General features: G+C 38.0%; 2 protein-coding genes across 4 annotated transcripts in view; both read right to left on the bottom strand.

The window, feature by feature from the left end:
• The window catches only part of prdm5 (PR domain containing 5), a 316540-nt gene that overhangs the window by 214031 nt on the left and 89200 nt on the right, over positions 1–13309 (bottom strand). For 2 of the 3 annotated variants that reach the window (XM_039751132.1, XM_039751134.1), the window contains 2 exons: positions 1443–1535; positions 1113–1234 (listed from right to left, as the gene is read on the bottom strand). In XM_039751132.1, coding sequence (XP_039607066.1) covers positions 1113–1234; positions 1443–1535 — 215 coding nt within the window. The remainder of the gene's footprint in view (positions 1–1112; positions 1235–1442; positions 1536–13309) is intronic. The other variant, XM_039751133.1, reaches the window with a different exon arrangement.
• On the bottom strand, positions 6528–7642 carry LOC120527567 (zinc finger BED domain-containing protein 4-like). The gene is made up of 2 exons (XM_039751135.1): positions 7448–7642; positions 6528–6908 (listed from the first exon to the last, which is right to left on the bottom strand). The coding sequence occupies exons 1-2, from the start codon at positions 7621–7623 to the stop codon at positions 6755–6757; spliced, it is 330 nt and encodes a 109-aa protein (XP_039607069.1). The 5' UTR covers positions 7624–7642; the 3' UTR covers positions 6528–6754.

The raw sequence follows: 13309 nt of genomic DNA on the forward strand, positions 1-13309 counted from the left end.
AGTATGTGAAAACTAACAAATTCCTAATACAAGAAATTGTATAAGGTGAAATAAAGAGCAAAAAACATTTCCCTGGTGTTAGATAATGCTCCACGCCACCCTCCTTTCTAAAATGACTTTCATCAAAATGTGAATGTTGTTTTCCTGCCACCCAACACTACCTACCTAATCCAGCTGATGGACCAGGGGTCTTTGCAACCCTCAAGAAATATTACCTCCCCACATTTCAGCAGGCACTGAAGGCAACTGAGGGTGATACTAGGATGACCTTGCGTAAGCTTTGGAAGGCCTTCAGTATTTATAAGGCCATAAAGAACATTGATGCTTCATGGTGTGAACTTGCCACCTCTACCAAGAAACTGCTCCCCCCGTTTGTCCATGACTTCCATGATTTTGAGAAGATACAGGAAGAAAAATGTAACATAGTCAGCAACTTAATTTAACATCAGCCAGAAGCTTGACCAGGAACATGAGGAAGAGGGCTTCCCTGAATTTTTTGTTGTGCACAACAAGAAGCTGACTCATGAAACTGTCTTTTGTTATTATAAACTTTATTTCATGTATAATACTTGTGTTGTTCAAAGCATGTTAAAAACCACAGAAAAAAACTGTTTATATATCCAAATCCAGATCTGCCCAAAACTAAAACATTTATACACAAGTACCAATATAGTACAAATGTTGGACTTACGATCAAATGAACTTACAATCAGCATGTTGGAAAGGAACCTGACTGTAAGTAGGGGACCAACTGTACAGTCAATGGGGTCACTAAGGTTCTTATTAAATCATAATTCTAACGACCCTTAAAGTCACCAGCATTAGCTGAAAAATCTGGAAATCAGAAAGTAAACTGCTGGCTGAAAAATGTTTTCAGTTTCCTATGAGCATGTAATAAAATAATAATTCTGGGGTGTTAAATTTCTCCATTCTATTTTATTACAAGCTTGTTGTCATTGGTTAACTCAGATTGCTAATATACAGAATAGGCCCTGCCCTATTGTGACTCTGAACTGGACTAAACACGTTTGTTCCATTAAACATTGAATAAACAAATTTTGTTACTATTATTGTATACATATAAAAATAATAAGGAAAAATAAAAAACATACCTGTATGTACATTTTGTTTATGCTTTTTCAAGGCATCCTTGCTTTTGAACCTTTTCCCACAGCTATCGGCTTTACATATAAACCTGGCATCCCCCTTGCAAGCTTCTTTATGTTGTTCAAAACTATATCAAACAACCAAAAACATATAATGAGGGTGTCAAAGATTTTCCAAGAGGTATTCATGTATAAGAAAGTGAAACAGAACAATTACAGAATAATCACCCACATGCTTTGCCAAATGAGATAAGAAGTATGTGAATTTTTTTGGTTTAGGTAGGCTTGGAAGCAGGCATGCAAAGTGGAAGGCAGCCCAAAAAAAAGCCCAAAAACCTTGACTCAGAGCTGAAGGAAGTGCTGCAGAGGGAACATTGATAGGCCTTTGAAGTATCTCCAGGACTGATGCTCTCCGTGCACTGTAGAACACTACAAAGCAATTTAAAAACATCTTTATTATTATGTACAAGTTTTAATATAGCCTTTATTAAAAAGACAACACTTCACCCAAATAAAATAATTTTATAAAAAATACCTTCTCTGTTCTTGCTCCTTACAAAAGTGGTTAAGGTAACCTGGGTCTAAACATGGAATAAAAGGCCTAAACTTACCAATTACATATATTTTTTTAAGGCAAAAATGTTAACAGATATTAATCTACTACTTAAAACAGTGTATAAATGTGTATCTCACTTTAGAAAGGAATTAAAAAAGTTAAACTATTGACAAATTTCTTTCCCTCTGCAATAACTTTTTACTTCATGTGAAAAATGTCAAACTATGGCCACTCAAGAAGAGTGCCTCTGTTACAGAAAGTGGGACATGCTCCTTCCACTGCTGGAAAACTTAGACATGTTGGGGAATAAGCCCGATTTTTTAGGCAAGGCTGCAGTATGTGCAACAGATAAAGGACCAACTTTTCAGTGATCTTCAATCACTGAAAAGTTCTGGAGACATTTTTCCACTTTCCAAAATTGAATTGAAAGAAACAATCAAAACCTGATGGACCATACTAACAGCTTTCATTACAGGAAGATTGCTTACTGATTTTATTTTTGATAGTGTATGGAGATTATTATTATGGACAATGCCCTGGTACACCATTTCAAACCCATGATACAAGATCTGTAAACAGTACCAGTAACATTTGTTCTACCTTGCCGCCTTATGTAATAGCTCCTCATCTACACAGTATTCAGTTTGCTAGTGAAACACATTGCCATCGTTATTATTTTACAGCTCTACATTTCAGCCCACTTCAGTTGCAGCTATAGTGAAATGACTTACCTGAAATATGTTTGGAACTCAAATTAGCTTCAATAATGGTCAATTAGGAACATGTTTTTTTCTCTTCAGCTGTAAGTACTTGTCTATGGAGAAATGAGTGCTACAGACTTGTGGTCCTCTTTCAGTATGTCTTAAATTCGAGTGCTCACATCCAATCTAAGCACTACATGCCATAACTGGTATCGTGGTTACCTTAAGGAAGTTGATTAAAGATATAAACCCTTTTGTTTTTTAAATGTATGTTCACATGTTGGATATACACATTTATTATTTTCTTGAAAGACAAAAATGTTCTAAGCAACTTTCTTGGTTTCGAGCTGATCTTATGTATGTCTAAATTCCACTCATGACAGCAGCTGTGAGCAGATAAGCGAACAGGAAATGTATTCTTACCTCAAGGAAAAGAGTTCAGAATCAGTAATAAAATAATTGCTTCTTGTTTCCTTATCACAAGTGTGCATTATAAACGCAGAAGACACGCCTTCTTAAGTTAAAACTTTTGCAGCTTCAAAGTGGACTATTTTCAAAGCCTTTTTTTCATGCTTGGACAAGGGTTACTGCAAGCCCTATGGTAAGGTGCAAGAACAGACCAGGTACTGTATTTTGAAAATTTATATAAAAAACACTTCAATTTAGAATACAATGCTATGTGGAAAATTAATATATACCAAGATTGTGAAAAAATAACTTCAACTTGAAAATTATCAAGACTTTCCTTTAACCAACAATAACCCAAAAAGTTGCCTTGTACTTTCAGCTTGCTTGTTACAAGTGTTTCAGATTCTGTTTTGATAGGTTTATTAAACATTTGGTGAAAATCTCAACCAATATTAATTTTAACCTTAGAGTTTAAAAAGGTGCAATAAAAAAATAATGAAGTGTAGCAGCATACACTCTCAAACACAATACCTACACATTTCATAAGATATTAGATTTTAATTAGGCTATAATGAGCTGAAATTAAATCTTTATGTTTTGTAGTATTGCTAATATCTGTATTATTGAAGCCAGGTGAAAATATTTAGGGTGATGTATGTCAGATAAACAACTCAGTCCCAAAAGTGTTATGATGTTATAATTATATTAACTGTAAAGAACATTTTTCTAAACAATAAAATACTTTATTTTCCAAGGTTACATGACACTTTGCTTTGCAAAGTTCTTACAAAAAGAACTGTTAATCAAGTACAACTAAAATATAAGCGATCGATGTGCTATTAGAAAATCAGTTATTCAGTTGTGACAAAGAAAATCCACGTTGGCCTGACACTCAGAACAAGGTCCATGACCATACTCCACTTGTACTGTAGTTTGAGACCAGTGAGTAGGACAATACCGGTTAGATTTTCAAAAAAAGATTGTCTTAAAAAAACTGTACAGCAGATTATATAGTAAAACAGTGGCAACACGGACATTAAGAAATGTTGCAAAAATAATTTACTAGTTCTGCACTCAAGGAAGAAAGGCAAAAATACTGGCTTACCCCTCTCTACACAACTAAATAAAATGGCCTATTCCATCATACAAATCAATCACTTAAGAAAAATAAATTAAGTAATTTTCTCTTTCATCAGATACATTTATTTCTGAAAATATTATAAACAAAATAGCAAACACTGTTATTAGTAAAAAGTGACCAAATAGTGAAGCACAGACTATGTAGTCACCCCTAGCAGTCCAATTAACACAGCCCCAGTTCATGCAATGCTTAAGCTGCTAGAAGCCCTGCCAAAAGAAACAGCTAGATAAAGCAAGAAGTAAATGGAAATACTGTTATACAGATAAAGACATAGATAAAAAACATAATATTTAAGTATACTACAGGAGTATGTATATGCATATGAATGAGTATGTGTATCTGTATGCATACGTGTCTCCTGCAATAGACTGGGATCTCATCCAGGTTGGGTTCCTAAATAGATGAAACTTAACTTATTCCTCTAAATTCAAATAAACACAGGATGACAACAATTTATTTTTCTTTCTCATTACAAATTCTCTCTCTCTCTCCATACCTACTTGCCTTTCAGCAGGAAGGTGTGCCCTGATGTCACATTCATTTGCTATTGATCAGACAAGTATGGACAATTTACATAAAAGACCCAAGTGATACATTCCATTTGAACAATTAGAATTAAAAATGTTTTAAAAAATTGGTCAAGGTGTGAAACAACACTGACCTTTCAGATTCAATAATAACAAAGTCAAAAACTACAAAGTCGGCCAGAAATGACATTTTGAACTAGTTCTGAATTTGGAAATATGTTATTAATGTATTTTGCTTGTTTTTTTATATTCAAAGACCAAGCAGCAACTGAACAATGACCTCAGGTCCTGTTGTGTATCACAATAGCCTGAATCAAATTATAATTTTTTGGATGGCGGACAGGGAGTAGCAGCGGTTTTTACGAGCTCCCGCTCCAATCAGCCAATTACCTAATTTTGTCATTCATGTAGAACGCAACTTCACGGCTTTGGCTATGCGATTGTAGTGTGTCTTTGGAATTTTTTTGGCCACAATCTTTTTCAAAAATGCCTTGTACTACAAAGAAAACTGAAAAGAAGGACTCTTCCCTGACCACGTCACAAGATTCTCTGGAACACTGTGAGGGTGAAGCTAGCGATGATCTTGAGCTAAGTCCTGCCATGGCGAAGGCATTTCAACATATGACGGAGACAATTTCGAAAATAATAGATGCCAAACTCGACCCTTTAGCCGGCTCGGCTGGATGAGGCTGAACGTAGAATCACCTTAATGGAGGAATCAGCTGAGAGTATGCAAGCCCGTGTTATAACCCTGAAAAGTCAAGTTGTATTACTTACTGAACATATGGATGACTTAGAGAACAGAGGACGAAGCAAAAATATTTGCATTCTTGGCCTACCAGAGGGGACTGAAGGCTTTAACACGGTGCTATTTCTACAAAAATGGATTCCGGAGTTTCTTTATTTGCAGACGAAAGGAGGCTATGTCAAGATTGATAGGGCTCATCGCACTTTAGCACCCAGACCAGGTGTCAAGGAGAGGCCTAGGCCGATGGTGGTGCGTATGCATAACTTTGGAGATAAACAGAGGATTCTCGATGCAAGTAGAAAGTTGTCCATGGATGGAAATCTGCAGTTTGAGAACAGTAAGATATCTTTCTATCAAGATTTCTCTGCCGCGGTGCTCCGAAAGCGCAAGGAATTCGATTCGGTTAAACATCGCTTGCAGGAGATCGGAGCTCGCTATGCAATGTTATACCCCGCTAAATTGCGAGTAACGATTGGAAATGTTTCGAAGGTCCTCGGTACACCAGCAGTGGTCTCAGAATTTATTTCAGAGAAGGAGCTGCATATACGACCGGCGGCAATTGAAAGATCTCCTCCGGACAACTCTGCATCTGAATCTTGAATAATGGACTATTCAAACTAAGTCTTGTGGTGTCTTTTGTGTGCTGAAGTGAGGGATGGAGTGTTTTCTTTCCCCTTTTAATTCGATTTGCGTTTCTTATAGTTTTTGCTGAGCGGGGCGGATGATGTGCACACGTTTGTTGACTTCTTGGGTGAGTTGTTGTTGAACGCGTTATGTCCGTTTGGGATTTGAATTCCTTAAATGAGAAAGGAAAATGCTTCCTTTTCTTTTTCCTGAGTTCTAATGTATGTTTTATTGCCCAGAAATGTTTGTGTTTTTTTTTTTTTTTGTATGCGAAATTTCAGTGCAGAGGATCATATCGATGAGAAGCTTTTGTTTATCTTTATTCGCCTTCTATGTTCTCATTATATTAAAATGTATATGAATAGATGGTTAATAGCAATTTAAGAGTTTCCACATGGAATGTAAGGGGTTTGCATGGTAAAATGAAAATTCAGAACGTTTTTGATTAGGGATGCACCGAAATGAAATTCTTGGCTGAAGCCGAATAATAATGAAATGCTTGGCCGAAGGCCGAATACCGAACGCGGTGTTTCGGATTTTTTTCCATTTATTTTGCCAATTTTTTCACCATTACAATAATTAAATAGTAAAAATTTGCTTTTTACTATTTTGTGTTGCTTTTCAGAGAAATAAATCAAATAACAAAAATACAATTTCAAAATATTTATTTAACACTGAACATTTTATTTTAACATTCCAGCAGATATTAAACAAACAAAGCACAATATAACTTAAAATAAATAAATTAGTAAAATAAAAAAATATTTTTATTTGGCCATCTTTGAAGCCCCCCTTCTTGAATAGCCTATGTTAGGCCTATAACTGACTGCTGAAAGAATGTAACTCTGTATGTCTACAACAACAAATGTGCATTGAATAGTGCAAAAAATGTGGATGAACCCACAACAAATGAATAACTGTCCTAGACATAAGCCTACTTAGCCTACTTCTTCAGAAAAAGTGGCAGGTTCTTCTTTATGAAAAGTAGCTTCTCTGCTTTCTCACATGAAAATCGGTTCCTCTTCTCATCGATGACATGAGATGCAGCACTAAACAGTCTCTCGCTGTCGGTGCTTGTGCATGGAGCAGACAAGTACCTGCAGAATAGTTGAAATTTTTATTGCAGTTTTCTGACAGTTGCTCATTTCAAAACGAACAATGTCTTCAAGATAATGAAATGGTTGAAAACCAGTGTAGGCCTACTATTTTACTACACTGAAAATAGTTAAATTTTCACAAAATACATAATATAAAATATAGGTAGTAACACTTTACAATGTTTCCTTTTGTTAACATTATTGCATTAACTAACAATGAGCAATACATTCGTTATGGTATTTATTAATCTTCGTTAATATAAAGATATTAAAAAATATTTAGTTCATGTTAGCATAAGTGCATTAACAATTTTAACAAATAGGCCTACCACTTTTGATACTTTTTAATTCAAAAATTAAAAATGTGATACTTAGTTTTAATACTGTATTAGTAAATGTTAACATTAAGATTAATAAATGCTTTTAATAAGGGTTTTTCATTGTTAGTTAATGTTAAAAATAGAAACTACTTATAAAGTGTTGCCATAATCCAAAATATAAATAAAATCTTAAATTAATTTCCCATAGAAGTAGCCTACCTGCGTGCCATCTGCGCCAGGTCGGGAAAGCGGCCTTGATTGGTCCTCCAAAATTCGAGAGGGTTATTGCTCCTGGGGATGGGGACTTCTGAGAGATAACCATCTAACTGTTGAGCGGTTGAGCTTGTCCTCTGTCTTGCAAATGGGTTATTCTCTTGGAGGATCTCATCGAACATGTCAGACAGCGAGACTGTGCGCGGCACATCTGTAGTACTGAGCCCGTTTACTCTCTGCGCTGTTTTCATCTCCTGCGCTGTGCATCACCTGACCGTCTCCATCACCTAGCGGCTTTTCCAAATCTAAATCGGCCGGGATCATTTCTCGTGTGCGCAGCTTTTTCCCCACATCCAAGTAATGATCTTTATACCGTGGATCAAGCACAGTCGCGATGCAGTACAGGGGTTCTGAGTCCGCCTGACTAAATCGTGTGCTGACAGCTTCCAAGAGCGCACTTTTAGTTGTTTTAAATCCGTGGTCTGTTTCAGCCTCTTTGTTTAAAAGACGCTTTAGTGCTACAAGTAAAGGTATGACGTCTGCCACAGATACATCAGATGAGCTTATCTCTTTTGTTATCTGCTCAAAGGGGGCGAGAAGAGAGAGAACATTCTCGATTAACACCCACTGGTATGCAGTGAATGTTGCGGGCAGGTCATGATCTGCTATGTATGTAGCCAAGACTCGCTTTTGCGCAAAAAAGCTTTCCAGCATATAATATGTACTGTTCCAGCTTGTGCTCACATCTTGTTGGAAACGTTTTTGTGGCGTTCCGAACTGTTCTTGGATAGATTGTAGGCGTGCATAGGCAAGCGGTGAATGTTTAAAATGGCCAACAATTTTCCTGCCTATCGCTATCACATCTGCTATACTGCGCTGACTCAACAATCCCTCGTTGACCGCCAGTTGAATTGTGTGTGCCATACACCATATGCCTTTCAAATCAATATCTTCCATGGCTTTAGCCATATTTCTTGCGTTGTCACTGACTACCACATGCACTTTAGATCGCTCGATACGGCAAGTGTCAAACATGTTGGCAAACGCCTCGGATATGGCTACAGCTGTATGGGACCCTCTAAACTCTTGTGAGTGAAGCACAATCTTTTGTAGCTTGAAATCTGTGTCGATCCACTGCGCAGTTAAACTCAGCATACTGGTGGGGCTCACATCCGAGCTCCAAATATCAGTCGTGAAGCTGAGGGCTACAATATCTGTAGCCAAGAGCTCATGGACGTGAGTTGAAACGACGTTATACATCTCAGGTAAGCACACGTCTGAGAAATGCCGTCTACTAGGCATGGTGTAACGGGGCTTAATATGGTCTATAAGCCTGCGAAATCCAACATCCTCTACAACAGAGAATGGTTGATCATCCAATGCGATGAATTCCATTATCCTTTTAGTAATACCTTTAGCTTTGGCACTGTCATTGGCAAACTTTTTTGCCTTTTCTAGGAAGTCAGCCTCAGATGGAGTGGGTGTCCTAGGACTGGGAGGAGCTACTTTCCTTTTCGCTGCTGCTGTTGCCGTAGCCGTGTCTTTCTCGTACTCTGCATGATGTTTGGGGTGTCTTGATTTTAAGTGACAAATTAAACTTGAAGTGCTGTACGTTTTTGCAGATGCACCCCCTCTGGACAATTCAGCAGAACAGTGTCTGCAAATGGCCGTTTTTGCCTCTTTCTCTGACGCTTTAAAGTGCTTCCACACTGCTGACATTTTTGCTGCATAAAGCGTGCGCCTCTTACTCTACGCGGATGAGGACAAAACATAACAAGAAAGAGGATGGTGAAAAGTGTAAGTGCTTTTATTATATAAGATTCACAAAACAAGTTTCCCCAGTGTAGTGTTCAAAATTGTCAATAAATAATAATCCATAAAAAAAGTGAATGGTGAAGGTTAAAATCAATTAATAGAGAAATCTGAACTTAAAACAATGCAATGCAGGGAATTCATTTAAAATCTGCAAGCCCTGGTGCCTTCCTTTAAAACTGACACCTCTCTGGCTTATCCTGTTCGGACCTCGCAGCCCAGAGAGAGACGTCAACCAGCTGGTGCAGATACCCATATCTCTTCTGGCCTGTGATCCCCGCCGCCAATCCCGTGATGCCCACAGGCAACCACCAAGCCCTGCTCTGCCCAAACTGCTACCAATTCAGGCTCCACCAGACACAGGCGCTCTGTAGTTCCACCACTGCCAATGGCTCCACCCGTTGAAAGTACACCTCAGCATGATGGTCACTCCTACTCCCTAAAACACTCAACAGGAGCGACTCGCAGCCCATTCCTGAGCCATGACCACTCGCTCCTCCTTGGGGCTCTATTCCTGTCCACCTGCTTCCAGTATGTTCACCGGTTTGTTTTCTCTATTTTTTCTTCCTCCTGCTACTTCTCCCATCTTTTAACCTCCACTCTCTTCTTGGCTCTTTTACTCACTTTTCTCTTGATCTTGTGCTCTCCTTTATAGGCTGGGGAGCTGTTGCCAATGCGATCCCTGATTACCGGCCCGGACTGATAATAGGGCAAACAGGATGCCTGCACATGCAGGCTAGACAACACACGGATGGCTAACCACCTTGCAACAACCTGGAGATGCGTGTCTTTGGCAGACCACTCACACCTGCTCCCACTCCCTGTGCGAGCGCATTCATTTTTTATTTATTAACTAAAATGGTCACTCATTGAGCCGCAGACCCACTATACTGCAATTTGTAGGTTAAGTTCATTTGTAACTCTTAATTGCTAAGTAGACTAGTTTACTGTTCACATTTATTTCTGCATTATGCCTGATATGCCCATAATAAGCTTTAAATAATTATGCTGAACAAAAGCAAGTTTCAGGTGCCAGAAAAACTGATCGTGAACTTTTCTTTAAATATACACTTTTGTTTGGGATTCTATTAGATTGGACAAGTGGTCATGCTTACACTCTCTCTGTCTGTCTCTCTATTGATTTTTTTGAAAATGATGAAAATAAAACACCTCAGTTGTTTTGAAAAGAACCAATGTGGGAAGAATTGGGAGGAGTCCTAAGAATTATTGGGCTGCCAACTAGATCACCCTTTTAATCCAATTCTAGCAATTAATAAAGCAAAGAGGTGCTTTACTTGTCCTGGAATGATAGAGCTTAAAAGGTGATCCTCCAACACACATCTGTGACACCAGTCATGAACAGATTCATTCATACCTTAATAATATTTTCCCTTCTTGTTGCTGTTTTAATAATTCACTTGGGTTATGTGTACAATTTAAATGCTTTTTAAAGGAGAGAGCAGGATTGTGGTTTGGAGCATGGGACATTTAGGAAAAGTAGGAGAAGGCAAATGGAAATGGGATGAAATTTCATTGGAGCAAGGTAAAAGTTTTTTGAGAGTGGTTAAGAGGGAAATTGGAAAATCAGTACTGTGCAGACCTGTACACCAGTCTATCACAGGACCAATGTAAAATGTATGTAAAACAACTACAATTTGTATCCCCAAATTTATTAAAACAGGTATTTTTGTAGGTTTTAGTAAAGTACACCTATCTGCAATTAATTTTTGTTATTCTTAAAACATGACTGTAAAGTAAAATTTTAGTACCACTTAAAAAGAAATCTATGAAATGAGACCCACTCCAAAAACTGTCCAGAGGAGGAGACTTGGAAGAACATGATGGCGTTGTTTGGTACAATGACAGCACTTAATGTTAATGGTGGTTCAATAATCTGCCCTTGAGTTTGAAGTACACTTACTGTTCAGCAACAGCATGAAAGTTCAAACTGATGTGAACAATATAAAGTTTTGTTTCATTAATAATAAATCAGTCTTGTGAAAAAAATAGGGTGAAATATAATTTATCATTGTTAAAGCTAACTGTTTCATCCAGATCCTTGTTGGTTGGATCAATTCCTTATACTCTTACTATTTCTACTACCACTACAATGCTAAATTAGATTGTGTGAAATATTTAAGAGAAATAAAAGAAAAAGTGTCCTTATAGGTCAGAGCAATGGCAAATTCTTCTCTTGTTTTCAGAATAGTGTTGTATAATTATACAAACATTCATGATTCATTTGGGTGACTCAGTGTCAGATCGGGGGTGTGGGAGGGACAAGGAGGTGGTGTTGGAGCATGAACGTGAGAGAGAGAATAAAACTAAAAAAAAGATGCTAACTTTGACAAGTACTATACATTTACAGTGGCTGTTACAGATGCAAATAAAATGTATGTTTTATTGTATAATATTAACAATAAGAGCAGCTCTCTACTCAAAACGGTAAACTTGAGAAGATGCCAGCATCCATCCCAGAAGCTCTTTATTGGAAGGCAGCAGTTCTTAGCATAGCACCACGCAAGTTGTCGTATCAACCGCCTACCAAAACCTGCATTCTTTTCTCTTGTTTATATTCTTGAATAAAACTGCACTTGTTTTGTTATACTTGTACCTTTTGTGAAAGTGTTTTATTTGATATTTGGACTTCAGTCCTCACACATTATACAGTCACATCATGATTACAACTGCATGAAGGTATGCAAATGAATATAATGCTGCATTAGTGCAATAACGTTTTCGTAATGTACAGTGGTGTGAAAAACTATTTGCCCCCTTCCTGATTTCTTATTCTTTTGCATGTTTGTCACACAAAATGTTTCTGATCATCAAACACATTTAACCATTAGCCAAATAACACACAAGTAAACACAAAATGCAGTTTTTAAATGATGGTTTTTATTATTTAGGGAGAAAAAAAATCCAAACCTACATGGCCCTGTGTGAAAAAGTAATTGCCCCCTGAACCTAATAACTGGTTGGGCCACCCTTAGCAGTAATAACTGCAATCAAGCGTTGCGATAACTTGCAATGAGTCTTTTACAGCTCTGGAGGAATTTTGGCCCACTCATCTTTGCAGAATTGTTGTAATTCAGCTTTATTTGAGGGTTTTCTAGCATGAACCGCCTTTTTAAGGTCATGCCATAGCATCTCAATTGGATTCAGGTCAGGACTTTGACTAGGCCACTCCAAAGTCTTCATTTTGTTTTTCTTCAGCCATTCAGAGGTGGATTTGCTGGTGTGTTTTGGGTCATTGTCCTGTTGCAGCACCCAAGATCGCTTCAGCTTGAGTTGACGAACAGATGGCTGGACATTCTCCTTAAGGATTTTTGGTAGACAGTAGAATTCATGGTTCCATCTATCGCAGCAAGCCTTCCAGGTCCTGAAGCAGCAAAACAACCCCAGACCATCACACTACCACCACCATATTTTACTGTTGGTATGATGTTCTTTTTCTGAAATGCTGTGTTCCTTTTACGCCAGATGTAACGGGACATTTGCCTTCCAAAAAGTTCAACTTTTGTCTCATCAGTCCACAAGGTATTTTCTCAAAAGTCTTGGCAATCATTGAGATGTTTCTTAGCAAAATTGAGACGAGCCCTAATGTTCTTTTTGCTTAACAGTGGTTTGCATCTTGGAAATCTGCCATGCAGGCCGTTTTTGCCCAGTCTCTTTCTTATGGTGGAGTCGTGAACACTGACCTTAATTGAGGCAAGTGAGGCCTGCAGTTCTTTAGACGTTGTCCTGGGGTCTTTTGTGACCTCTCGGATGAGTCGTTTCTGCGCTCTTGGGGTAATTTTGGTCGGCCGGCCACTCCTGGGAAGGTTCACCACTGTTCCATGTTTTGCCATTTGTGGATAATGGCTCTCACTGTGGTTTGCTGGAGTCCCAAAGCTTTAGAAATGGCTTTATAACCTTTGCCAGACTGATAGATCTCAATTACTTCTGTTCTCATTTGTTCCTGAATTTCTTTGGATCTTGGCATGATGTCTAGCTTTTGAGGTGCTTTTGGTCTACTTCTCTGTGTCAGGCAGCTCCTATTTAAGTGATTTCTTG

Source organism: Polypterus senegalus, chromosome 4, assembly GCF_016835505.1.
Source record: "Polypterus senegalus isolate Bchr_013 chromosome 4, ASM1683550v1, whole genome shotgun sequence".
NCBI lineage: Eukaryota > Metazoa > Chordata > Cladistia > Polypteriformes > Polypteridae > Polypterus > Polypterus senegalus.

Coding starts and splice junctions, on each gene's coding strand:
- LOC120527567 (XM_039751135.1), bottom strand. CDS start 7,623: ATGTTCGATGAGATCCTCCAAGAGAATAACCCATTTGCAAGACAGAGG. Junction 6,909..7,447: donor CTGGCGCAGATGGCACGCAG/GTAGGCTACTTC, acceptor ACTATTCTGCAG/GTACTTGTCTGCTCCATGCA.